At 52.7% G+C, this 23763-nt stretch overlaps 3 protein-coding genes and 1 long non-coding RNA gene across 8 annotated transcripts in view; 2 read left to right on the top strand and 2 right to left on the bottom strand.

Annotated features, from left to right (window-relative positions):
• WASF2 (WASP family member 2) overlaps positions 1 to 7219 on the top strand; it is an 88988-nt gene extending 81769 nt beyond the window's left edge. For both annotated transcript variants that reach the window (XM_017534691.2, XM_037740703.1), the window contains exons 8-9: positions 1652 to 2166; positions 3172 to 7219. In XM_017534691.2, coding sequence (XP_017390180.1) covers positions 1652 to 2166; positions 3172 to 3329 — 673 coding nt within the window. In that variant the 3' untranslated portion in view covers positions 3330 to 7219. The remainder of the gene's footprint in view (positions 1 to 1651; positions 2167 to 3171) is intronic.
• Positions 7220 to 12380: 5161 nt separating this feature from the next.
• GPR3 (G protein-coupled receptor 3) lies at positions 12381 to 17902 on the bottom strand. Of its 3 annotated transcripts, none has more exons than XR_005201248.1 (2): positions 17799 to 17902; positions 12381 to 12500 (listed from the first exon to the last, which is right to left on the bottom strand). XR_005201248.1 is itself a non-coding variant. In XM_017534693.2 (2 exons), exon 2 carries the CDS (start codon positions 16739 to 16741, stop codon positions 15749 to 15751), a length of 993 nt encoding a protein of 330 aa, XP_017390182.1. In that variant the 5' UTR covers positions 16742 to 16746; positions 17799 to 17902; the 3' UTR covers positions 14746 to 15748. The 3 variants fall into 3 exon arrangements, 2 of the variants coding, with proteins under 2 accessions (XP_017390182.1, XP_037596630.1); XM_017534693.2 differs by lacking the exon at positions 12381 to 12500 and adding an exon at positions 14746 to 16746; XM_037740702.1 differs by lacking the exons at positions 12381 to 12500; positions 17799 to 17902 and adding exons at positions 14746 to 16746; positions 17465 to 17792.
• A 447-nt stretch (positions 17903 to 18349) lies between these two features.
• Positions 18350 to 23763, top strand: part of LOC108308738 (ficolin-3) — a 25685-nt gene continuing 20271 nt past the window's right edge. The window contains exon 1 of the mRNA XM_037740701.1: positions 18350 to 18367. Coding sequence (XP_037596629.1) covers positions 18352 to 18367 — 16 coding nt within the window. The 5' untranslated portion in view covers positions 18350 to 18351. The remainder of the gene's footprint in view (positions 18368 to 23763) is intronic.
• Positions 18837 to 23763, bottom strand: part of LOC108308741 — a 25546-nt gene continuing 20619 nt past the window's right edge. Inside the window, exons 1-2 of one of the 2 annotated variants that reach the window (XR_005201247.1) lie at positions 21581 to 21815; positions 18837 to 19188 (exon numbers count right to left, since the gene is read on the bottom strand). This is a non-coding gene — a long non-coding RNA (uncharacterized LOC108308741). Of the gene's footprint in view, positions 19189 to 21580; positions 21816 to 23763 lie in introns of those variants that run through there. The other variant, XR_005201246.1, reaches the window with a different exon arrangement.

The raw sequence follows: 23763 nt of genomic DNA, 5'->3' as shown, positions 1-23763 counted from the left end.
AAGAGTTCAAACCCTAGATCAAGACTATTAAAATAACTTCAAACAAAACTGTCTAGATAATAGAAATAATTAACATTTACCCAGTATTTGCAAGGTGCCAGGCATTATGCTAAACACTGTCCCTATTTTACAGATGAGTAAACTGTGAGGCACAGAGGGGTCAATGAAATGACCCAAAAGTCACAGCCAGTAAGGGCAGAGCTCTGATTGGCCAGTTGGACTAGAACCTGTTTTCTTAACTACTCCTGACTATACCTGAACAAATAAAAGTCACCAACTTTTTTTCTTTAACTCATCATGAAATGAAGTGGTACAAACTGCTGTCCATGAAATAGTTGCAAATACCTTGCCCAGTTGTCTAGGAACCTAGCATAGAGTCACTTCCTCTCTTACTGCTTCTGGTTAGTTTCGCTGCTGTGTAGAATCTCCAGAAAGAATGAAACAAAGGGAAGAGAGGGGTGAAACTCCAAATTTGTCCATTTTGCTATTTGTCAGTGTCCCTGGCAGAGGTGTACAGAGGACGTGTTAGGCAGTAACACTTCAGTAACACATTGAAAAGAGATCTGAGAATTGTTCAGATTGCACTGTTTTCTCAGTTACTTTTGTCATTTCTGTAGCCCGACAAATGAGAGCTTTGAAAGGTGCACTTTTCTCCTTGAATAATGCTTAATTAGAGATTGAATGTGTTGAGGACCCCTCAGATGGAGACCTAAAGCAGTGCTGCCCTCCTACTCTCCCCTCATTCTTCTTGGCCCTTGAAACCATTAATCCCAAATATCCTTCTGCTTACCAAATCACTCCTGCTGGTTGCCCTGTCAGATGCAGCTAAGGCTTGAAGGTCTATGGAAAATTCCAAAATGGCTGCTTTTCTAAGGAGTAGCTGTTAGATACAAAGGTGGAAAAAGAAAACCTGCAGCCTCACACATGGCCTGAGACCTTGAAGCTGCATCCGAGCAAATCTGATCCCAGGAGAGGTGTAGCTTTAATCCTCTTTCAAGCCTGGGTCAGGAGTCTGGTGGCACATTCATTTCCCATCTCTGCAGATTCTGAGATTGAGATTCATTCTCTCTCAAGATTTCCCCACATGAGCACTGAAGATGCATTCACCTAAATCTGTATCCCACTCAGGTGTGGTCAGCCTGGCTTGGGTTTCCTGCCCTCTCCAATGCTGGTAAATGTTAATAGCCTGAGAAACAGATCCTGGTGTGTGGGTGGGTGGTTGAATTTTTATTCCGGTTCTCTCTTGTATGCACCCTTAATCCTGGCTGCAGGTTTAAACTGACAACTGCCATGGACCATTCTTAGAGAAGGGTTCAGGAGGGTGCCTTCCCCAGGAGAGCTGAAAAGGTAGAGGGGTGCCTAAGAGACGTCCCAGCCAGCCCTTACCTTAGAGGAATCTGAAGTCCACTTCTTTCAGGTAGTTTTACTCAATCTGGCTATCCTCCTCTACAGGTGGGAAGCTCATTACCTTACAAGGATGCTTATTTTTTTATTGGTCTGTTCTGACCATAGGTAGGCTTTTCTTTCTGTTTGAGCCAAAGTGAAATAGTATAGTCAACCAAGATAAACCTCGGCATAGAGACAAGGCTAACTGTAGGTAGGTGTTTGCATTCTAAGAGTGATGGTGAGTCTTTTTTCTTTGACCTTTTAGTTACTCAGTGGACCATCAAAGAGGATCTGGTTTGGCTGGACCCAAAAGATCCAGTGTGGTCAGCCCAAGCCATCCACCACCAGCTCCTCCTCTAAGCTCTCCGTCAGGCCCTAAACCCGGGTTTGCTCCACCACCTGCCCCTCCGCCACCTCCCCCTTCGATGATAGGCATCCCACCTCCACCACCACCTGTAGGATTTGGGTCTCCAGGGACCCCTCCACCACCGTCACCCCCATCTTTCCCACCTCACCCTGATTTTGCTGCCCCTCCACCTCCTCCTCCACCGCCGGCAGCTGACTACCCAACTCTGCCCCCACCTCCCTTGTCCCAGCCAACAGGAGGAGCACCTCCCCCTCCCCCTCCCCCTCCTCCTCCGGGGCCCCCTCCTCCCCCTTTCACTGGTGCAGATGGCCAGCCTGCTGTACCACCACCACTTTCTGATGCCACCAAGCCCAAGTCTTCCTTGCCTGCCGTGAGTGATGCCCGTAGCGACCTGCTTTCAGCCATCCGTCAAGGTAAATCCCAGTGGTGGGTCTGGGACTATGGAGCCTTGTCTTTCTGAAGCTGGGATGACTGATTGGGGGATGTGGGAGGGGGCTCTGTGCCCTTCCCAGGAAATAGCTTTCGTTGGGTGGGGAGAGATTGGGGCATTAGGCCTAGGAGCAGCCTGAGAAAAGGCTTCACCCTGAAAATATGGAGATTGAGATTTCTTTCCACCTTGGTTTAAAGTAAAGGATTCTTAAGCTGGGATCTTGGAAGTCCTTGGAAATATATGCTTATGTGTGTTTGCATGCATTTTTTTTTCCTTGGGGAAGGATCCCCATTTTTCATCAGTTTCTCAGAAGGGTTTTATGCCTTCAGAAAAAAGCAAGAATCACTGTCCTAGTGGGTCCTTGTTCAGCTGGACTCAGCAACCCCCCAGCCTTCTCCACCACTTTGCCCTTCATGTCTTCCTTCCTTGCCCCCTGCCCTCTTTCTCTCCCCTTTTTTCTCATGTTTTCTTTTATCTCCTTCCCTCTTTTCTCCTCTTCCCTTCCCTCCCCTCCCCCCTCATCATCTCACTGTCCTGGAACATTGGAATATTTATTCTGTCATAAGTCAGGTCTGGTCCCAAGGGATTATGGTGGTTTGTTCTGATTATGATCCTCAAAAAACTTCTAGTCTAGAGGGGACAGTCTGTGGCAGCTGAGCCCCATTATAGTTGATGGAATTGGGCAAACTGAGGATCTGCTAGATGGAGTGTGGTGGCCACTCATCATTTCAAAGCGTGATGAGAAGTCCTCACCAGCCTGAAAGTGTGTAAACCAGGAAGGACAGCAGGCTGCTTTCAGACACAGCTGTGGCATCAGGACTACCAATTTCATAAACTCAATCTTTACTTCTGCTTTTCCAGAACAACCTTTTTTTCTGTCTTTTCCAATACCCCTTACCCATTGGTGGCTACTCCCCCTTACCCAGTCCCAAATGGATTGCAAGGCTGAAGACATGCCTTCCTCACCCTTCTGTCTCTTTGCCACCAGGTTTCCAGCTGCGCAGGGTTGAGGAGCAACGGGAACAAGAGAAGCGGGATGTTGTGGGCAATGATGTGGCTACCATCTTGTCTCGTCGAATTGCTGTTGAGTACAGTGACTCAGAAGATGACTCCTCTGAGTTTGATGAGGACGACTGGTCGGATTAACTCTTTCTGCCTGCTGCCTACCTTCTTTTTCTTCCCTTCCTACCTGCCTTCTTTGATGCCAACCCCAACAGTCCCATGGGGGAGAAAAGGGAGGAAAAAAGTAATTTTAAGGGGCCAAAGCTTTCCCTGAAGCAACCAAAGATATATCCAAGTGATTCCTCCAAATCAACCTGTATTTCTTCTCCCCATTGTCAGGCCCTGTGGGGCTCCTGAGATTCAGTAACTGGGATGTTCCCTCTTTCCTTCAAGTGCCTGTTGCATATTGAAAGGAAGGAGAAATCCCAAAGCAGATTCCTTTGATCGGGTTTCTGTTGGAGATGGTGCCTTCCCTTAGGAGCCATATTCAACTGCAATCTTCTAAAACCTGTGCCCTCAGCCACATCGAATAATGCCAGCCACCTTCTGGTTCTAAAGCAGGGGGAGTGGCCTGAATGGACACAGCTGGCCCCTTTCCCGTGCATTGAAAGGGCAGAGCAGGCCGAAGGCTCCAATGACCAGACTGTCTCACCCTCTGCCCTAATCAGCAGGGTGGGCCTGCCTTTTTCTAAGTGATCTCTATGCCTGGGATGTCCTTTATTCCAGGAGGCATCAAGCCTCTAAAGAATGTCTCATCCCTTTTTCCCAAAAGTGATGCCTTTCTGCAGGCTGGGGTTGTTGCGTCTCTCCCAGGATCCCTTTGGTGAGTATGGTGTTCAGGATGCACCACCACCACCTCTAGGTGCCTTCAGGCAACACAGCCCAATTTTAACCTCTCGTATCCATGACCAAACTCTCCCTGACACATGAGGACAGAGGCCTCTTCTGGCTGTCAGGAGCAAAGCCTGAAGACTTGGAACTGCAGGGCAGGAGTAACAGCGGTGCTCCATGGGTCCCACCCTTTAAAGATGCTGAGGCCTAAAGATGGGAAGTGACTTGCTCAAGGTCACACAGTTGGATAGTGACGTAGCTAGAGCCCAGAGTTCCTGATTCCAAGTCACCTGTGCTTTCTGGGACCAAATAATGGGCACCTACTGGAGTCTGGGCAGAGCTTTCATGGCAGTATGCTACTCCAGACCTCACCCTAGGTTGGGGTCCCAGTAGGAGGACTCAAGGTCTGTGCCAGCACTGTCAGTGCTGCTCAGACCTTCACAGCCTCTCTTGTCATTCTTTGTTGCCCCTTTTCTGTCACCAACCAACCACATAGCCTTGGGAGCTGCCCTTCTGGGGGACCAGAAGTAGTGAGAGAAGGAAGGGAGAGGCAGCTTTGACAGGTGCTGTTTTCAATTCCTGTGCAACTCCTCCCCCTTTTATTTCCCCACTTTAAGCATAGATTCTGCCAACTGTGGAAACTTCAGTCCCTCAGGCTGGCAGCTGTGCTGGTACCTGCCTGGGGGGGCCTGGCAGCCGTGAAGCAGGCTGAAAGGCAGAGAGGCTCCAGGTCCTGTTTCCAGCTCCCCTCACTGCACATGGTGAAGCTCCCTCCCTTCCTCCCCGCTTTTCCCAGGCTAATACACAGGTGCTATTATTCAGGAAAAAACTGGTCAGCTCTGGCCAACAGTGAGGTTTCTTCTGTTCTGCCCTAACTATTGTGTAGCCTCTTATGCTGAAATCGGCTTCTGCTGGCTTCTCCAGCTTTCAGAGCCCTGAAACAAAGAGAAACAGGATCTGTCCCTACCCAGCACAGCAAATGGTTGTAGTAATTGCCAAAGCCCTCGTAAAACCCTCCAGCTTGAGGAGAGAGTGTATAGTCATGGGTTCTGCCTCTGTGCCCTTGCTGACCACTTCCCCTCTGCCTTCTTTCCTGGAACTCAGGGTGTGGGGACTGAGCCTGTAGGGGCCAGCGTGCCCTCCTGCTGTGGCCAGTCCCACATGTGCCCTCCTCTCTCTCCAGATCAGGTGTCTCTGGCACAGGACTTGGCACCAGGCTCCCTGCTGAGACACCGGGCTATGTGGGCCCCCACCTTGTTTCCCAGGCTGCACTTCAGAAGCCGAAGGTGCTTTCATCAGAACCCTAAAATGGCCGTTGAAGGTGCCTGGGTTGCAGCCCAGCAGTAGCTGGTGAGGCAGGCAGAGGGCAGTGGTTCTCCCAAATAGGAGACCTGGGACCTGGCCAGGCCAGGGTTTGGGCCTAATGGCTTTGACTGAATTACCCCCATCCTCCTTCTTTCCGGAAAAGGGAGAGCTAGAGCCACTCACTATCATTCTGCTCTGACCTTGAAGGGGGCGGTCTTGGCCTGGCTTCTGGAATGGACTGAGTCCATCGTGGAAAGGGCTGGGGGCAGGAGGAGGTAGGGAGGGGCACTGCCTGCGGAAGGTAGGATTAGATCATTAGCTCAGTGACCTCCTAGGGTTTCGATGTGCTGTGTTCTCATCCTACAGCTGGTTTGGTAATGATCTGCAAGTCCCGGAGAGCAACAGCACAGCTCTGCCTGACGCTCTCATTAAAATCTAGGCAGCCAAGCTCTGCGCTTTGTAGCAGCCGGCCTTGCGAAGCCTCCTCAGCTCGGGGGGCCGGGGACCCAGTCAGCCAAGAGGCCCTCTGGGCTCCACTTATGCATATGCACCAAAAAAAGGGCTTCTTTAAACCCAGAGCCCTTTAAGATGGGAAAGGACCCAATGCAGGTAATCCTGTTTTTGGACTCATGTAATGTAGAATGCAAAGTTTAGTGATTATTGAATCTGGGCTGAGGCTGGTGAGAATATGGAACAATGGCCCATAAGGACTCCTAAGTGCTGAAGCCAAGGAGCCTCCTCCCTTCCTGGTTCACCCCACCCAGGGGACCTGCCCCCATTCCTGTGGCCCTGGGTCCCAGCTTCCAATAGTGTCAGAAGCGACTTGTGGCTTTGCCTTTGTTGTGAGATGGGTACATTCCAAAGGAGCAGCCCAGGGAGGCGGCAGGCTCAGCCAGCCCTTGGAGGCTCAGAGCAGCTGGCCCAGGCTCCAGCTCACAGTGGAAGCTTGAGCACCCTCAGAAACAACCCTGGCCAATGTTACCGCAGAGCCGAGGCGGCGTTGTCAGGGCTAATGTGAAATCTCTTCCCGTGGCGCCGATCCTCCGACTCTGCAGCGCCAGCTTGGAGAAATTGAGGTCTCTGTGGCTTTGGTGATCCTGCTTAAGCATTCCCACCGTGTCCCAGCTCTGCACTAGGACTGCCTCCCACTGCGGCCCCTCACCTGACCTCAGGGCCTGGGGAGGGAGGGAGCCAGTGCTCCGAGGCCAGGGGGCTTTGCTCATGAGAGATGTCAGGCTTCCTGGAGGCATCAGGCTTTGAGTCCTGCCGGGGTCCAGCTGACCTGGGACCAGGTGTTGTGCAGAGATGTATCTCATTCTGTGCTTTCTGCCATGTTGACTTGAACAGTGCCTCAGTGTGGGTTAGGGAACAATTTTGTTATTAAGTTTATTCAGTTAATTCACTTGAGAAACTAACCAATTTTTACTTTCTGTCTAGAATGATGTACATGTAGTAGAGTGAGCCGTAATTCTCCCAAAGTGCCTTGTTTTCTTAAATATATTTATAAGGACATATTTCAGTGGGTTCTTGGGTGTGTTTGCCACATCAAGATTTTAGGGAATGGGTGTATGTGTGGTAGGGATGCCGTGTAAAAACAGGCCCTGTTCCCCTGAGGATGGGAAAGGAGCTCTTCGGTTGGAGATCTGGGCAGTGGGTTAAGCCAGACCCTGTAAAGTGACCCTTTCCTCTTCTGCCGCATTCTCAGACCCTCGGAAAGACATCCAATTTTTTAAAGCCCTGTGGCTCCAGGCCTGGTCTCTTGCTTCCCTGCCAGGCTTATCGCGTGTCTACCACATTTGTGCCCCACTGGCCCGAGGGTTCCATGTAACTATGTATACACATGAATACTTAAATGCCAACATTTTAAATAATTTGATAAAGTCTTTGTAGCCACTCAACCACCTCTGGTGTTTGTGGTATTGTTTTAATGGGACAAGAGATTAGAAGGAAGTGATACTAATAGCCACAGGTGGTGACCAGAGCTCGGGAGGGGCTCCAGTGTGGGTGGGCCTGAAGTGCGGGAGGCTTCTGGGTGTGGAAGGCACACTGTGTGCCTAAGGTAAAGAAGGCTGGAACCATGTCAGTTTAGGAGGAGACCCAGGAAGGGGGACCTGCAGGCCCAGGTATCCTGTCCCCTTCTCAACTTGAGAAACGGGGTGTGCTGGTGCCACAGGAGACAAGCTGCTGGCAACTGTTTGCATCAGGCAGGAGAGGAGCGCAGGCTGAATGCTGATGCCGCTCCCAACATCTGGCCGGCATCTTATCGGCCTCTCAGACCCAAGCAACTTACCTTAAATAGAACGATTTACAGTGGAATCCGATAAAAGGGTTAGGCTGCTGCATGCCCCCTCTCCTGCCTGAGAAAGGCCAGGGGGCTGGGTTTGTATTCTGACCCAAAAAATGACCTACCCAGGAAGCAACGGTTGTTCCGAGCACAGCTGCTGCGGGTAACTGTCCCTGGGGTAATTTATGAGCAGACACCCAGTTCCGGGCCCAGCAGACACAGTGTAGTGGCCCCCGGGAGAGGGGCGGGAGCAGAGTTGGTGACTGCGGGTCACGCCTGCTGTTCGGAGAGAGAGTCACCCACTGGCATCCCGGGAGAGGGGGCAGAAGTTTTGAATTGTCAGCAACTGCTGCGCCAGCCGCTCTGAGCTCATCGCTGGAGGTGGTGGTGCAGGGGAGGGGGCCGCGGAGCCAGTTCGCCCCTGCAGAGCCCCCTTGCTCCACCCGCCTGCTCGGGCCTGTGTTTAGTCAGCACTTGGCTTCCCGAGGCCGGTGACTGACAGGCAGCCAGACGCCCGCCCTGACCGAAGACAAAATGGTGGTTCGGGAGCCGCCCTTGCTAGGGAATTAGAGGGAAGGAATGTGGCTCTGGGAAGCAAGAGGCTTGAGCTTGAATTCTGGCTCTGCCACTTGGGAGCTGTGACCCTGTGCAAGTCGCTTCACCTCTTTGGGCTGATCCTGAGAAGAATGAGCGTTTATTGAGCGCCCACCACCTGCCAAGGACTGCATACCTTTTATTTCATTCTTAAGAGGCAAGGGTCCCCCATTTGACACAGGAGAGAAACAGTTGCCTGAGATCACATAGCTGGCCAGGAACAGAATGTGGTTCAAACACAGGCCTCTCTCTAGCCAGAGCCCAATGCTCTGTTTACCATGGGACCGAAACATCTTAAGAGTCTCCATCCAAAATCCTTGAGGGCTTTAACGTTGTAGGGAGCCTGTTAAAGGTTTCCATTCTTACCTGCCCCACTCTCTGGTGCTCAGTTTTACAGGGGCAGTGAACAGTGATGGTCTTTGAAATCAAGTGAGCTTGGCTGAGGGCCCAGCTATCTGAGACCCTTAGAGCAGGAAGTGCCTACACCCTTAGCTACCTGTAAACAAAGTGGATTCCCTAGGTATGGGCCAGGGCTTCACAGAAACACACGTGTGAGAGGACCAAGGGGCAGGGACCAAGACACATGAGCACCAGTGCACATACTGTGCACAGATCCTTGTCCTTGTTTTCACAAGGACATAAACCAGCACACGATTACAGGAACCCATACTCGCAGACAGCCCTCACACACAGTCCTCAGCAGCCGCTGTCCCTACTTGCTGCCTCCACCAGTTCCTCACTGCCCCCTCCTGGCCGCTTAGTGGCCAGGGCAACCTGGCACCATTTCCTGGAAGTTCTGCTCAGGGCTGGTTGTCAGCTGGTTCCCTCCTAGATCGTGGGGCTGGGAGCAGTTTAAGGGCTCCCCCTGAATTGCCCCCTCAGCCCCTGGAGGTGTGGGTGCTTAGAGAGTGCTCTTGAGGCTTAAGGACAAAGAGCCTTTCACAGGCCAGGCGTAGTGGCCTACACCTGTAATCCCAGCACTTGGGAAGCCAAGGTGGGCGTATCACTTGAAGTCAGGAGTTCAAGGCCATCCTGGCCAAGATGGTGAAACCCCATCACTACTAAAAATACAAAAATTAGCCAGACATGGTGGCAGGCGCCTGTAGTCCCAGCTACTTGGGAGGCTGAGGCACGAGGTGGAGGCTGCAATGTGCTGAGATTGCACCACTGCACTCCAGCCTGGGCAACAGAGTGAGACTATCTCAAAAAAAAAAAAAAAAAAGCCTTTCACATCCAAAGGAACCTTTCATGGGAGAATTGCCAGTTAATATTCGGGGCAAGAGGTCCTACCTAGATGCCTTCCCTGCCTTTACCTAAGAAACTGCGTGCATGTCCACAGTGTGCACACACGAGCTCACACTGCACACATCATTAAAAAGGAGCAGACTTCCTGGCTGAGAAATCAGAGGTCAGATCTAGCCCAGACCTTGGGCCTCAGCTTCCTCACCTATTGAACAAACAGTTGACTACGATGATGTATGCAGCCCCTCTACTCTGGCGCTGCACCATCTTGGGAACTGACACCGCTCCCAGAGTGTGGGTTTTGGAAGGATTACCAATGCAATGCCTTTTGTTCCTACTTTATAGATGAGGAAACAAGGTACAGAGAGCCACAGCAACTTGCCTGAAGTCACACAGCAAGCTAGCAGCAGGCATGGAAATAGAAACCGTTTTTCCAATGCTCTAGACTGCCTACAGGAGAGCAGAGCACCTTGTGGGCTTGGGCCACAGCCAAGAAGACTGAAATTGGAAGGGCTAAAGCCAGAAGCTATGCCATTTTTTCTTGGAGCCATGACAGTGTCCCTGTGGCTGCCTAATGGCTTAGGAGAAGCCCAGAGGAGGTCCCAGACTTAGGCATTTAGCATGGAGGCTGGGAAAAGACAGGTTGGAAGTTGGGTGGGCCCTATCACGCCCTATCCCCCCAGTAGACTGAGCAAACCTCAAGCTTCCTTTTATGTAAAGCCAGAGGCCAGCTAAAGAGGGTTCTCCCTAGCTTGTGGCCACTTCGTAGCTTGTTCATCGGGGCATATACATGCATATGAGCAGTGTGCATGGATGTTCTGCATGCATATCTGGACTGTACATGTGTCTGTCCAGTGTGGATAGATGTTGGTGCATGCCCGCAAGTACACTTAGGACATTCATGGGCACATCTAATATGTATGTGTATGTGTTTGTGAGGCCATATACATGCGACTGCATTTGTGTGCATTGGATGTGCATATATAAATGATGTCTGTATATCTGGCAGGTGACTATGAACATGTAAAATTTTGCTTGCATGCATACTTGGTACATTCATGAGTGTACTTGGGTTTGTGCAGATGTTCGTCTGTGTTAGTGTGCCAAGTGGGGTGGAATATGTCTGCACACATGGCTGGTGATTGTGTGTAAATGTGCATGCCAGGCTGGCTTCGGGTGACTATGTAGATAACGAATCATAGGAGTGCCCTCCCAAGAGAGTATGAAGCCAGTGTTCTGCCCAATCCTGGAATAGGGGGTGCCCGGCCTGGCTCCAGCCAGGCACTGGGCTTGCAGCACCCCCACCCTCACCCTCTACATGCACAAAATTCCCTAGACCCATCCTACTTGGCCAATTTGCAGCCTCTCGCTCCCAGCTCCTGAGAAGGCCTGCAGCAAAGTCAAGGGGCTGTTGGCCAATTAGTGAGGGGATTAATCAGGGATTGGGGCCATCCCCCGGGGGGGGGCGGGAAGCTGAAGGCAGGCATTGGGGTTGGCAGGAGCATGAGCTGCTTGTCATGAGGCAAGGGGAAAGGGGAGACAAGGAGTGGGGGTTGAGCCAGCCCGTTGGTTCTGAAAACCGAGGACCAACCTGTGAATTCAGGATTGCTGAGCACTGCCAGCAGCAGGGAGCATGTGCGGGTGTGTATGCTGTGTGTGAAAGGGCGTGCACATGCATTCAAGTCCTTGAATGTAGTACTGCATGCAAATGTGTATACATGACTATGGATACCATCTATATACACATGCAGTTGTTTGTATATGTGAGTGTGCTCATGTGTTTGGATATGCAAACATGTTTGTTGCACCTGTGTACACATAAAGAGAAAGTTGACATGGTCCGTGTACACATGCGCAATGATGTATCTGCATGCACAAGTGTGTATGTGCTAGTGTGCAGATGCATCTGGGTATATGTACATACGTGTCTGCATGTGTGTGTGTTCTCAGAACAGCCAGGGGCCTAGACGCGTGTGCCTGCATGTGCCACGAGCGTGTGTCTGTGTATGCAGATCTCAGCACGGAAGGAGCTGGGGGATGCTGGACTGGTGGTCTCCAGGCTCCAAGAGGGAATCTGACAGCTGAGCCTTGCCGCAGCCCCCAGCCCTGGGAGCCTGTTTTCCAGCCTGCGGAAGCTGTGAGCCCGTGAACTCATCTTATATTAATAGCTGCTGTCTCCTCGCTTATTGCAAGGAGAGGCGGACATGGCCCCGGCGGGGGCTCAGCACTCAGGGCTGCCCCCCGTCATGCACACCAGGACCAAGGGAGGTGGAGAGGAGGGTTGAGCTCCAGCCCCATCCCAGGGCCTACTCTAGCAGGAAGGTGAGGCTCTGGGCCCTAACCCTGTCTCCCCCAATTCAGGGGGCCACATCACCAGTTCACCTTGCTGGGGAGTCAAAAAGCTGGCAGAGGCAGAGAGGCTAGAAGGCATGGCTACCCCTCCCCAAACATGCACACTCCAGCAAACTCAGGCGTGTACACACACACAAGCATGCAGTGCTGAGCAGCTCCAGGCTGAACACAGAGGACTCTGAGGCTGCAGGAGACACAGGAGGCCCCAGTCTGAGTGGGGAGGACACAGCCCTGCCCTCAGGGACCCTCAATCTGAAGCAAAAGACATGACCCTGTTCTCAAGAGGCCCCAAGCTCCCAGTCTGAGGGGGGAGGCATGACCTTGTACAGGTATTGATTGACTTACCACCTATGCAACTTACGACCATTCGACTTTACAACCACAATCGCTAGCCACGACTGCTCCGCGTCTGGCAGCGCAAACGTTGCCCAGCTGGGAGTACGACAGTGCGGACCAGCTTCCGGCAGCACTACCATCTCCACGTGCACCATTTCAACTGTACATATAGCCTACTCAACTTACGGCCAAATCGTGTTATGACCGGTCCGTGGTCCTGACTGTGGTCGTAAGTCGAGCACTAGTTGTATTCAGGAGCTCCTAGTTCTGAGGAGAAAGATCTGCCTTCAGAGCCTTCGGTTTGAGAAGATATACATTCCTTCTGTGGGGGACCCTCAACTGGAGAAAGGACACACAGCCCTGTCTTCATTCTGTGGAGGGAGACAAGACTTCTCTGGGAATGTTTACTCAGGGGAGGTGTAGCAAGGCATATTAGATCACATTCTCACAGCCACAAAAGGGCTCAGGCAGGGAGGCTTCCTGGAGGAAGCATGGAGTGGAGATACAGGGAAGAAGTTCGAAGCTGATCTGCAGAATCCTGGGAGGAAGGAAAAGCCAGCCAGCCCCACCATACACAGTACAATCTGAGGGACAGATTCACACACCCCTCAAGATGGGCCCAGGACCCAAGGCAGAGACCCCAGATGGAGGCTGCCAGAAATGCCTCAGCTCCAGCCCACAGCCACCCCCAGAGGGACAGAAGAAACTCCTCAGTGCAGGGGCCTGACACAGGCCCTCCCAGACGCAAGGATGGCAGCAGCTCCCTCCTTGGGCCCTGGAGCTGGAAGCTGGGTTGGGGAAGCAAAGGGCTGAGCCCCACCAGGGTAGGGCAGGCACCTGGTGCCTCTCCTCTGGACCTTAGTGGGGCTCAGGAGCATGAGGCAGGGGCAGCAACAAGGCCCTGCCCTGTGCCGTGCCTCCAGAAATCTGGGTTTAACCTGGAGAACCCCCGCTTCCCCTGGCCTGGGGACTTGCCCAGTTCCCTTGCTTGATGTTTCTGGGTTGTTTCTGAAGCACACTCCCTCATCCAGGAAAGAGATTTGGAATCACATGGACCTGGGTTCAAATTGCAGCTCAACTTCTTACCAACCCCTGATTTTGGACCATTCCAAGGTCACCTCTCAGGGAGGCTTTTCCTGGGCATCCTCATTTAAAAATTTCTCACATTCTCCCCATCCTTCTTCCCCTGCTCTTTCTGTGAGGACTTGTCACTGTGTAACATTACATTTTTGGAAAAACTTTTATTACTATTTCCCCCAGCTAGAACTTAAGCAGTCCACAAGGACAGCAGTGAATGAATGAAGGCCCATTACTCTTGGAGCCTCAACTTCCTCTTTTGTAGAATGGGGAGAGCGATGGTGCCCATCCGATGAAGCCATGCTGATGGTGTGGGACGGTTAGCGCAAAGCTTGGCGCGGGGGAGGTGCTTGCTGAGTAGAGACTTTCCCCAGGGATCTGTCAGGAGGATGGGGATAGAATAAGGCTTGGCCTGACCTGGTACAGCCTCCCCACTTTGTGGGCCAGTTGGCATGACTGCCCTCCTTGGACTATTGGGGAGGGATCTTCACACCAGACAAAAGGGCTGTGCCAGGGAAATGGAGAAAGGCCTGTGTCCTAGCCTGGCACAGCTGTGTGAGTTTGAGCAAGTGGCTGCTCCTCTTGCGGCCTCAGGCTCCCTGTCTGTATATGGAGGGGTGAGCCAGAAATGTTCTGAGAGCCCCACTTCCAGGCTTCGCCCAACAATAAGGCCTGGGAAGCTGGGAGGTTTGGCCAATCAAAGCTTCCTGTTTAGCCACACCCCAAACCTGCTCCTGCCCTGGCCTGATAGACACATTTGATTTCTGGGGTCAGCTTCCTGTCCCCAAATACCCAAACTCTGCATCCTGCACACACATGTACCTAAAGGCACACACTGATAGTCACCCACCTTTGTGTAGAAAATCTCTCCTGACTCCAAAATGACCAGACCCCCTCTGACCACTTCCCAAATGTGGCCCTTAAAATGAACCCCAACATAAATCAGGGTCCAGAATGTCCTAAGCCCCAGGCTTGGGAAGGAAGGAAATTGCTCACTGCACAGCACAGATTCTGGAAACAGATGTTCCCGGCTCTACCATTTTTTAGCTGAATGGCCTTGGGCCAGTCACTGTCCCTCGCTCAGCCTCAGCTCCCTCGTTTGTAAATGGAGACACTACCAGTGCCATGGGATTCTTATTAGGCATAAATGAGGTGGCATATGTGCCAGAAACACAATAGGCACCCACAATAAGAAGGGGCTATTATTATTAAGGAAACTGACATGTTTTGAGCATATTCATCATGCCTAAGCCCCACACTGGCCAATATGGGCAGAATCTGGACACCCTTGACCCAGGAAGGGCCAAGCACCCAGGTTCCTGTCACCATGGAGAGGTAAGGTCCTTGCCACTCAGTGTCCAGGTCTGAGCAGAGGGGTACTGACATCTGAGAGGGAGTCACCTGCCAGCCACTCCCCACCCTCCGTCCAGCTCCGCAGATATCCCAACAGGCCCCCCAGGCGTGGCCTGGCCCTCTTATTCCAGGCCATCCCCTATCAGGCCCCACCCCATGCCCTCCACACACATACAGGGAAACGTATTTATGACAAAATCATTTTTTATTGAGTTGGGTTAGAGACAGGAACGGGGAATGCACTGGGGGCCATACCCCGGTTGGCAGAGGGGTGGGGTGTTGGCTCGTGCCCCCCCTCTAGGGCACCACAGGGTAAGGCTTGGCCCCCAGGCCATGGCTGTGGCACTGGATGCCAGGCTGGAATGGAGCTGGAGTTGCGTTCTGGTCCCGGCTGCCTGGCCGGGCTGCAGTTCTCCCAAATGGCCACCAGAGGGCAGTCAGACCCCAGCGCAGAGGAATTTTTGGTTGCTCAGGTGATGGCTTCTTAAAAAAATAAAAAACCAGAGGCTGGTGTGTTCCCCCTGCAAACCCAAGGAGGGCGGGCCTGGGGAGAAGGCTCTGGTTTCTATGATCTCTTCGATAAAAAGTAATCCAAAATAATAACAAAATACGTGGTTTCTCTTTCTCCCTTTCCCCCCTCCAGGAACTGAGGTCAGAAATGGGGGTAAGGGGACAAGGGGTACCCTGGTATCAAGGTGTGGGTCTCTTTTTTCCCCTTACCACCCATAAGTAAATTTATAAATAAATAAATAAATAATAGATACTCTCTTTGTATGTGCACATATATAATCTTCCTCTCTCCTATTTAGGCAACTATGTGACTAATCTCTCTGACTCTTTAGCTCAGAAATTCAAATGTAAAGTGACATGGTCAAGGTCAAGTCTGGGAGAGGAGAGACATCTGGGACTTGGAATGGCACTGTAAAACTCCCAGCATTCCGGAACTGCAAGCCAGCTGGCCTGTGAGACATTTCTGAGTAGAACCCTGACCACCTGAACATTCTGAAACCGTGGAGCCAGCTGGGCTCCCATAGGGATCTGAACAGAACCTTGAAACACCCAATGTCCTAGAACTCCAGAACCAGCTGGGTCTGGGGGGTGTGGAACTGGGGGTTTGGAAAGAAGCCCTGGAGAACCTAACATTCTGGAATTCCGTAGTGATCAGGGCTGAAGGGTCAACAAGACGCAACTAGACATCACTGGGGGAGCGGGATCGGAAGGGGATCTTGGAAGCGGAACAGCAGCAGCAGACAGCCCACAGCACCTTTTGCACATCCTGGTTGCGGAAGGCATAGATGATGGGGTTGATCATGGAGTTGTATGTGGCGGGAAGCAAGGTCAGATAGGTGTAGAGAGGCGGCGAATGGGCATCACCCAGCAGGCAGTAGACAGTGAAGGGCAACCAGCAGGCGGCAAAGGCTCCAAGCACCACGGCCAGTGTGGCAATACCCTTGCGGGTGGCCACATAGTGGGAGGCGGGCAGCAGGTGCCGCTGGAGAGCAATCTGCTGTGCATGGCGGCAGACGATGCGGCAGATTTGGGCATAGAGCTGCAGCATGATGCCAAACACCATGAAGAAGGCAATGGCCAGGACCACCAGATGGTTCTTGGAGAGTGGATATACCACACCACATGTGGTCAGGCCATCCAGGCAGTTCCAGGCCAGCACAGGCAGTAGCCCCAGGCCCAGGGCACCACCCCACACTAAGGCCAGCATCACATAGGTCCGCGTCACTGTTGTCTCTGAGTAGTAGGTGAGGGCATTGTACAGAGAAAGGTAGCGGTCGACAGTGATGGCCAGTAGACTGCCGATGCTGGCGGTAAAGGCCATTGCCAGCACGCCAACCAGCACCAGGCTCATCTCCGCTGAGCCGATGCAGAAGACAGCAGCAAAGTGCAAGACCAGGCCCAGGCCTGCGAGCAGGTCTGCCACAGCCAGGCTGCCTACCAGCAGGAACATGGGGGCACGGAAGGCAGGAGTGCCCACGATGATGGCCACCACTAGCGCATTCTCGCAGGACACCAGGGTGCCTGAGATGCAGAGCACCACGTCCCAGGCCTTAGGTGAGGGCAGCGGTGTGGCTGGACCTGTGGGCCCCTCTGCTGGGCCCACACTGCTCACGTTCACGTTGCCTGAGCCAGCTGAGAACCAGGCCAGAGGGCTGCCTGCACCCCACATCATGGTACCTGCAGGAGAAAGGCCTTGTGAGAAGCTGACCAAGCTGGGTGATGGGAGGTGGGGTCTGGAGGGGGTGAGGTGCCCCTCAGGATACATGGTGGGAGTCTCTCCTCAGGATACTTGATAGGGTCCCAATGCCTAATCCCCACATTCATGTCCTGGGGCTCTTCCCAGGATACCCTTGTCCTCTCCAATGCCCCTAGGCCTCTAAACAAGGGTCTCTTCCTGGGGATCCCTGTTCTAGGCCCTGTGAGTCTCTTTTTCCCATGTGTGTAACCAGAGGAGAACCAGGAGAAGGGGTACTATAAATGGATGAGGGCCATAGGATCCAGGGGATGCCCCTGAAGCCCCAAGACTGGCGTAGGGAAACATCTGGAGACTGAGCAGCTCTGCTCCCTCCTATCAGAGAGGATGATGCTAGCTCGTGCCTGAGGCTCCCAGACCCCTCACGAATCTCAGTACTGCCAGCCTCAGACTCCGCCCCCGGGAAATGCGCGTGAAGCTCCTGCCAGCCACCACCCCACACTCCCGAGGTAACACCTGGGAAATCAGCCCCCCACTTCCCAGCCTCCCAGACTTCTGTCCCTGGCTGGACCCTTCTTTCTGCCTAAATCCCTAGGTCTCTGGACAGACTCCCCCTGCTGGAAGCCTGGATCCCTGAGTCAGATGCCACCTTCTGCCCGGACACCAGGATTTGGGGCCTGACTCCGCCTCTTGGCTGGATACCTGGATTCCTGAGTCGGACACCTCCTGCTGTTCAGAACCCTGGGTCCCTGCCCCAGACGCCTCCTGCCGGCCCAACCTCAGATGACCATCAGTCAGTCCCTCCAGGGCCTTGGGTCCCTGCAGGAATGCTCACCCTTCGCCAGGTCATCCAACTCGCGGCCCCAGCACCCGAGCACTTGGGCCAACACCTGCTAACCCAGAATCGGCTAAACCCAGAATTCCCACCCCAACTCGGACCCTGGCCGGCCGCTAGGAGCCTTCCGCTGGCCCAACGCCCCAGCATCCTGCGTGCCCTCCAGGACCCCTGGTGCCCGCGGCGGGACCCGCTACTCACTGCTCAGGACCAGGCGCGGCCGGGCCGCGGGGAGGCTCCGCTCGGGTCCTGGCGGCGCAGGGCTTGCGTGGACCCCGAGAAGCCCCCGAAGCGGCGTGAGTCACCCCGCCCCGCCCCCGGCTCGCGGTTTGGTGACGTCAGCGGCTCTATCAGCCAATGGGCGCAGCGCGCTGGGGCGCAGCGCGCGATGCGCGGCATAGTAATGAGGCCTCGCGCCGCCCGCTCCCCCATTCATAAAAAGCGACCGTGGCTGCGGCCCCGCCCCCTCCCGAGTAGGCCCGCCTGTCCTTGACGCGGCGCCCTCTGCGGGCCGGGGGTTTCAGCGGCGCCGGTGGGAGAGCCTTGAAGTCTCAGGGAGGCTTCAGGGAACGTGGTGGGAGAATGGAAAGGGGGTCCGGCGAGGCTGTGGGGTGATAGGACCCTTGGGTGGCAGAGAGGCTCACGAGTTCTAGGTGACGAAGGAAGAGCTTGTGATGGGGCTGGCTGTGCGTCCCTGGTGAGAATGACAGGGTTGTGAAGACGATGGGGCCCTGAGGTGACGATGACAAGGAGCATGAGGGAGCGAGGGGGTGCGTGGCAGTGACGACATGAGCATGGTGACAGGATCTTGGACGGGGGTGACGGCCGTGGGATGCTAACGGTAGAGGGAAAGCCCCCAGGGCAACCATGGCAGTGTCAGGGTGACTCTGCCGCAGGGCGGAGTTCAGGGACCCCAGGATGGCGGAGGCAGTGGCCCGGGAACACGGAGTGTCCAGGTGACTTCAGGTCACCATGACCCTGTCAGAAGGGCTGGGGTACTGAAGCGACAATGCTCAGCCATGAGGGCTGTGGGGTCCTGGAATGAAGATAGCAGGTGGCTGTGGTGAGTGGGCTCCAGAATGAGGGGGACAAGATAGAGGGTCTGGATTGACAGTGACCAGGCAGGTAAGTTCCTGCCAGGGCAGGTCCCGTGATGATGGGGCTGGTATAAGGAGCTGGGTGACGTCACTCATGTCAGCCCAATAGCGCCCTCACAGCACGGGAGGGGTGGGCCTGGCAAGATTTCAAAACCTGAATTATTTATTCAAGGATCTAGAAAGCCAGCGGGGAGGGGGTGGGGGGTGCACTTCCCCGAAGCAGGAGGAGATGGGGAGCCGGGAAGAACTTGGAAGCAGAAAGCCTGGCAGCTCAGTCCTCAGGGCAGGCCCCTTTCAGCCTCCCATTTTAGGCATCCTGATGGGTGGGGCAAGGAGAAAGAGCTCCCTCTTTCCCAAGCTGCCTGCCCTTAGTCCAGGGGAACCACTCTGGGCAGACTTCTCCAGATGTGACAGATGTGGCCAGTCTTGCGTTGGGGGCTGGCTGCTCCTTCTCCCTGCGTCTCTTGCCTTGATGCTCCCTGGAATCATGAAGTCTGTGGGAGCGGGGAGATGAGGTTAAGGCCTGAGGACCCTGGGCCCCACCGGACATCCCCATCACAGCATCACCGCTGCAGCCCCCATGCTCAGACTCCACTGGGCAGGTTTTGGGTTTGGGTGTGAGAGAGCAGGTCAAGTGGCAGGGAACATGGGAAGAGGAGGGGGTCGGAGCTGGAGAAGAGGTTGCATTTCCGGTTGGATGTATGAGTTTAGGGGGACTAAGGGGCAGAGGTGATCAAATCTCAATTTCTCCATTTCCTAGCTGTGTGACTTTGGGGGGTTTCTTTGGCTTTCTGTGCCTATTTCCTCGTCTATAAACTAGGGATAATATTAGTACTGGCCTCATGGGGTTGTTGGGTGGGGTCTGCAAGCTGTTGGCCATCAATGTCACAGTTGCCCAATCAGGGAAGCCTGAGAGGGGTAGGCGTGCAGGTGGCAACTGAGTTTTACAGGTAATGTCACCCAGGGGTGGGAGCAGAGAATGAGGAGAGGCTTCAGAGACCCCACCATTGGAGGCACATACCATGAATGAGGGTGTTCCTGCTCCTGGGCTCTTGCACCGGCTGTTCCCTCGGCTACAACCCTTCTCTTCACCCAGGTCTCTGCTCCCAAGTCACTTCTGAAACGGGCTGCTCTGAACTCTCTCTCAGATTGCCACTCACCTCCCCATCACTCTCTCTCCGCTGCTTTTGATTTATTCATTTTTGGAGGATGAAGCACTCTTGAAATTATAAATGAATTCATGTTTGTTTGTTTTACTACATGTCAGTCCCGCTAGAATCTAAGCTCCAAAAGCGTAGCGACTATGTCCCGTTTCTGCTGGAGAAGTGCCTGACAAGCAACTGTTGTTGAAGAAATCATCATGGACTGGATGATTGACCTAAAAGGGAGCAACCAGAGGAAAAAGGAAAACAGAGAGAGGAGGAGTATGCCTGGTGCCCAGGAAGGTGGAGGTGTCAGAGAGAGGATCCAAGGGCATCAGGGCCCCAAGACTCAGGGATCCCCTTTCTCCCTAATCAGAGCTGGATCTCTACAGAGTTCTGGTCTCAGCCATGGGTGAAGGCTGCTGGGAGGTTGGCATCAAAGGAGGGTATCAGGGACTATCTTCTGCTACTCTGAATGGCAATGATTTTTTTAGTTTTTGTAGTTTTTTAATCCGCTGGTGAAAAATTTGCACCATCACTGCAAATAAAGTCATTCCTGTTTGCCAGCACCAGCACCACACTCTCGTGACTCCCCGGTTGTCTTCATTCTGTTCTTGAGTTCCTTTAGCTGTTTTCTTGAGGTCTTTTTCTTTCATGTCTTGCAAGCCTGTGTTTGGATTAATTTTTCTTAGCTTCATCCAAGGAATCATAAATCAAGCCCAAGACAATTGTCTTAACACCACCAAAATGGGTTCTGTTTTTATTTTTATTTTTTTGAGACAGTATCTCAGTCTGTCACCCTGGCTGGAGTGTAGTGGGGCGATCACTGCTCACTGTAGCCTCAACTTCTTGGGCTCAAGTGAGCCTCCCATCTCAGCCTCCAGAGTATCTGGAGTTACAAGCATGCACTACCACACCCAGCTCTGCTAAGGCATGTATTTTTTGAGGAAGACAGGGTTTCACCATGTTGCCCAGGCTGGTCTTGAACTCCTAGGCTCAAGTGATCTACCTACCATGGCCTCCAAAGTGCTGGAATTACAGGCATGAGCCACTGCGCCTGGTCCAAAATGGGTTCTAAATACATCCAGTGTGGTCTTTTACTTTTTGACCAATTTTCTGTCTTAGGTATTGTTGCCTTCCCAGGGTGAAGGACACAGAAAACCATTTATTTCCACTGAAGTAGTGGTTGGTCATGAACTTCCTGATCCTGATAACTACCCTGTTGTTTGCAAGAGAGGTTGATCCTAAGGCAGCTGGGAAGGAAAAGAGTGCAGTGACATTTCTAACCCTGAGAAACCCAGGAGAGCTGAGAGACTAAAGCAGGGCTGTGGATTTTCACACGCGTGTGCTCTCCCTCATGCACCAAAACTGCTCATGCCAATCAGGTCTCCATTCCCTGAGAACTTGCTCTCTAGAGGAAGAGAAAGTTCCTTCTCTCCTGTTCTCCTCATGCCCTCTGCTCCTACCTCCTTGACACCTCCACCAACCCTTCCTACCTACCAGGTTCCCGGCCAGAGCCCAGGACTTAGGACAACCCTGCAAAGATGAGGGACCATGTCCCCATTTTTTGGGTGAAGCCCAGGAAAGCCAAAGGACTTGCCCCAAATCACATAGCAAATGACAGAGCTGGGATCTGAAGCCAGTTCCATCTGTAACCAAGTCTAGTGTGCCTTCCATTCTGGCCTAGATGTCACCCTCTTCCAAGAAGGGGCTCAGGCTGAAGTTTGATGAGGGCTGACAATACCTGCAGTTCCCCAGGTGTCCACCAGATGGCCGTGAGCACTCACTTCCAGGTGAGATTTTTCCTTGCCTCTTCTGTCTTCATCAGTCTGAGATCTCTTGGGGAGGGAGGAATTGGAGAGGTGGGGGGCGTGTGTGCTTGTGTGTGTCAGTCACAGATAATCTCCACGGCTGAGTCCGCTGTCTAAGACCCAAGGGTCTAGGCATCATCAGTGCCCATATTCTTAGCATAGACCCATTCATTCAGCCATTATTTATTGGCAGTTCCCCTGGGCTTAGGGTTTGTTCAGTGGGTGCTAGGGACAGAAAGATGATCTGGCCACATTCCTGCCTTTTCAACAGTCAATAGGCACATTTATTGAGCATCTACTATTTCCCAGGTACAGAGGATATACAGCAGTGAACAAAAATTCCTACCATCTTCAATGAGCTTCAGTTTTATCTGTGTATTTATTTATTTATTTATTTATTTATTTATTTTGAGACAGAGTCTCTCTCTGTCACCCAGGCTGGAGTGCAGTGGCTTAATCTCAGCTCACTGCAACCTCTGCCTCCCAGGTTCAAGCCATTCTCCTGCCTCAGCCTCCCAAGTAGCTGGGACTACAGGTGTGTGCCACCATGCCTGGCTAATTTTTGTATGTTTTAGTAAAGACAGGGTTTCACCATGTTGGCCAGGCTGGTCTAGAACTGCTGACTTCAAGTGATCCACCCACCTCAGCCTCCCAAAGTGATGGGATTATAGGTTTGAGCCACTGTGCAAGGCCAAGCTTCGGTTTTAATGCAGAGAGATGGACAATCTACAAATAGATCCTTAAAATCTATCAAGTAGGAAGCTCTTAGGGGCCTCACAGACCAGTGGGACAAACATGTACACAGATGGTCACAGCATGGAACAGTAAGTTTACTTAATAAATATCTGGCTTGGCACGGTGGCTCACGCCTGTAATTCCTGCACTTTGGGAGGCTGAGGCAGGTGGATCACCTAGGTCAGGAGTTCGAGAGCAGGCTGGCCAATATGATGAAATCCCGTCTCTACTAAAAATACAAAAAATTAGCCTGGCATGGTGGTCAGCACCTGTAATCCCAGCTACTCGGGAGGTTGAGGTTGCAGTGAGCGAAGATCGCACCACTGCACTCCAGCCTGGGCAGCAAGAGCAAAACTCTGTCTTAAAACAAACAAAACCCAACATCTATTCAGCTCTTACTGTGTGCAAGGAGTTCACTAGGGAGGGAAAAAGATCAACATGGCTCCTGCTTTCATGAAGCTTACAGCCTAGGAAACAAATGAGTAATTAATTATCCATTAGATACATGCTTTGAAGAAAAGAGCAGCTGTAGGGATGTAGAATCACTGGGAGGCCTCTTTCAGGGAAGGAGGTCATGGAGCAAGTCACTTGAACAGAGAATAGGAGTCTTAAGGAGAGGACGTGACAAGTGCAAAGTCCCCAAGAAGAGAAAGCATTGATGGGTATGAGGACCAGAGAGAGGAGGCTAGTGTGTTGACAGCTAAATCAGCAAAGGGGAGAGGGAGGAAAGGCGAGGTGGGTAGAGGCAAGATCGTGTGGTCAGTGAGACAGAAGCCATTGATGGGAGGGGAATGTTATGGTCTCACCTGACACGTTTTCAAAGGGTCACTCTGACTGCTGAGTGCAGAACAGACTGGAATGAGGAGCAGAAGCCCCACTAGGAGGCCATGCAGTCATTCAGGCAAGATATGGTGAAGGCTCTGATGTGGAAAAGCAGATGGATTTAGATCTCCAGCTAAGTGCTACAGCAGCTCAGTCTCATTCTGAGACAGTCACAGAAGGCTTCCTGCAGGAGGTGGCCTCGTAGTGGTGTCTTGAAAGATTAGTTTACCAGGCAAATGAAGTTCAGGGTTGAGGAGGACCCTCTAGGAGAGAGAAAGGCTAGGATAAAGGAAAAGAGGTATGGGGGAGGGCGCTGTTCTATCTTCTTAGAGGGTAGGAAGGTGATGGGAAGAGCCCAGGCCAGGAATAGAGAGACTTCTAGAACCAGAATCAAAGGGTTGTCTCCACATTGAATTTTCAACAATTCAAATCATTGTTGAAAAGTTGTTGCCGGGCGCGGTGGCTCAAGCCTGTAATCCCAGCACTTTGGGAGGCCGAGGCGGGTGGATCACGAGGTCAAGAGATCGAGACCATCCTGGTCAACACGGTGAAACCCCGT

Source organism: Cebus imitator, unplaced genomic scaffold, assembly GCF_001604975.1.
Source record: "Cebus imitator isolate Cc_AM_T3 unplaced genomic scaffold, Cebus_imitator-1.0 Scaffold87, whole genome shotgun sequence".
In the NCBI taxonomy this organism is placed as follows: Eukaryota; Metazoa; Chordata; class Mammalia; order Primates; family Cebidae; genus Cebus; species Cebus imitator.
This window is presented reverse-complemented; position numbering and strand designations above follow the sequence as displayed.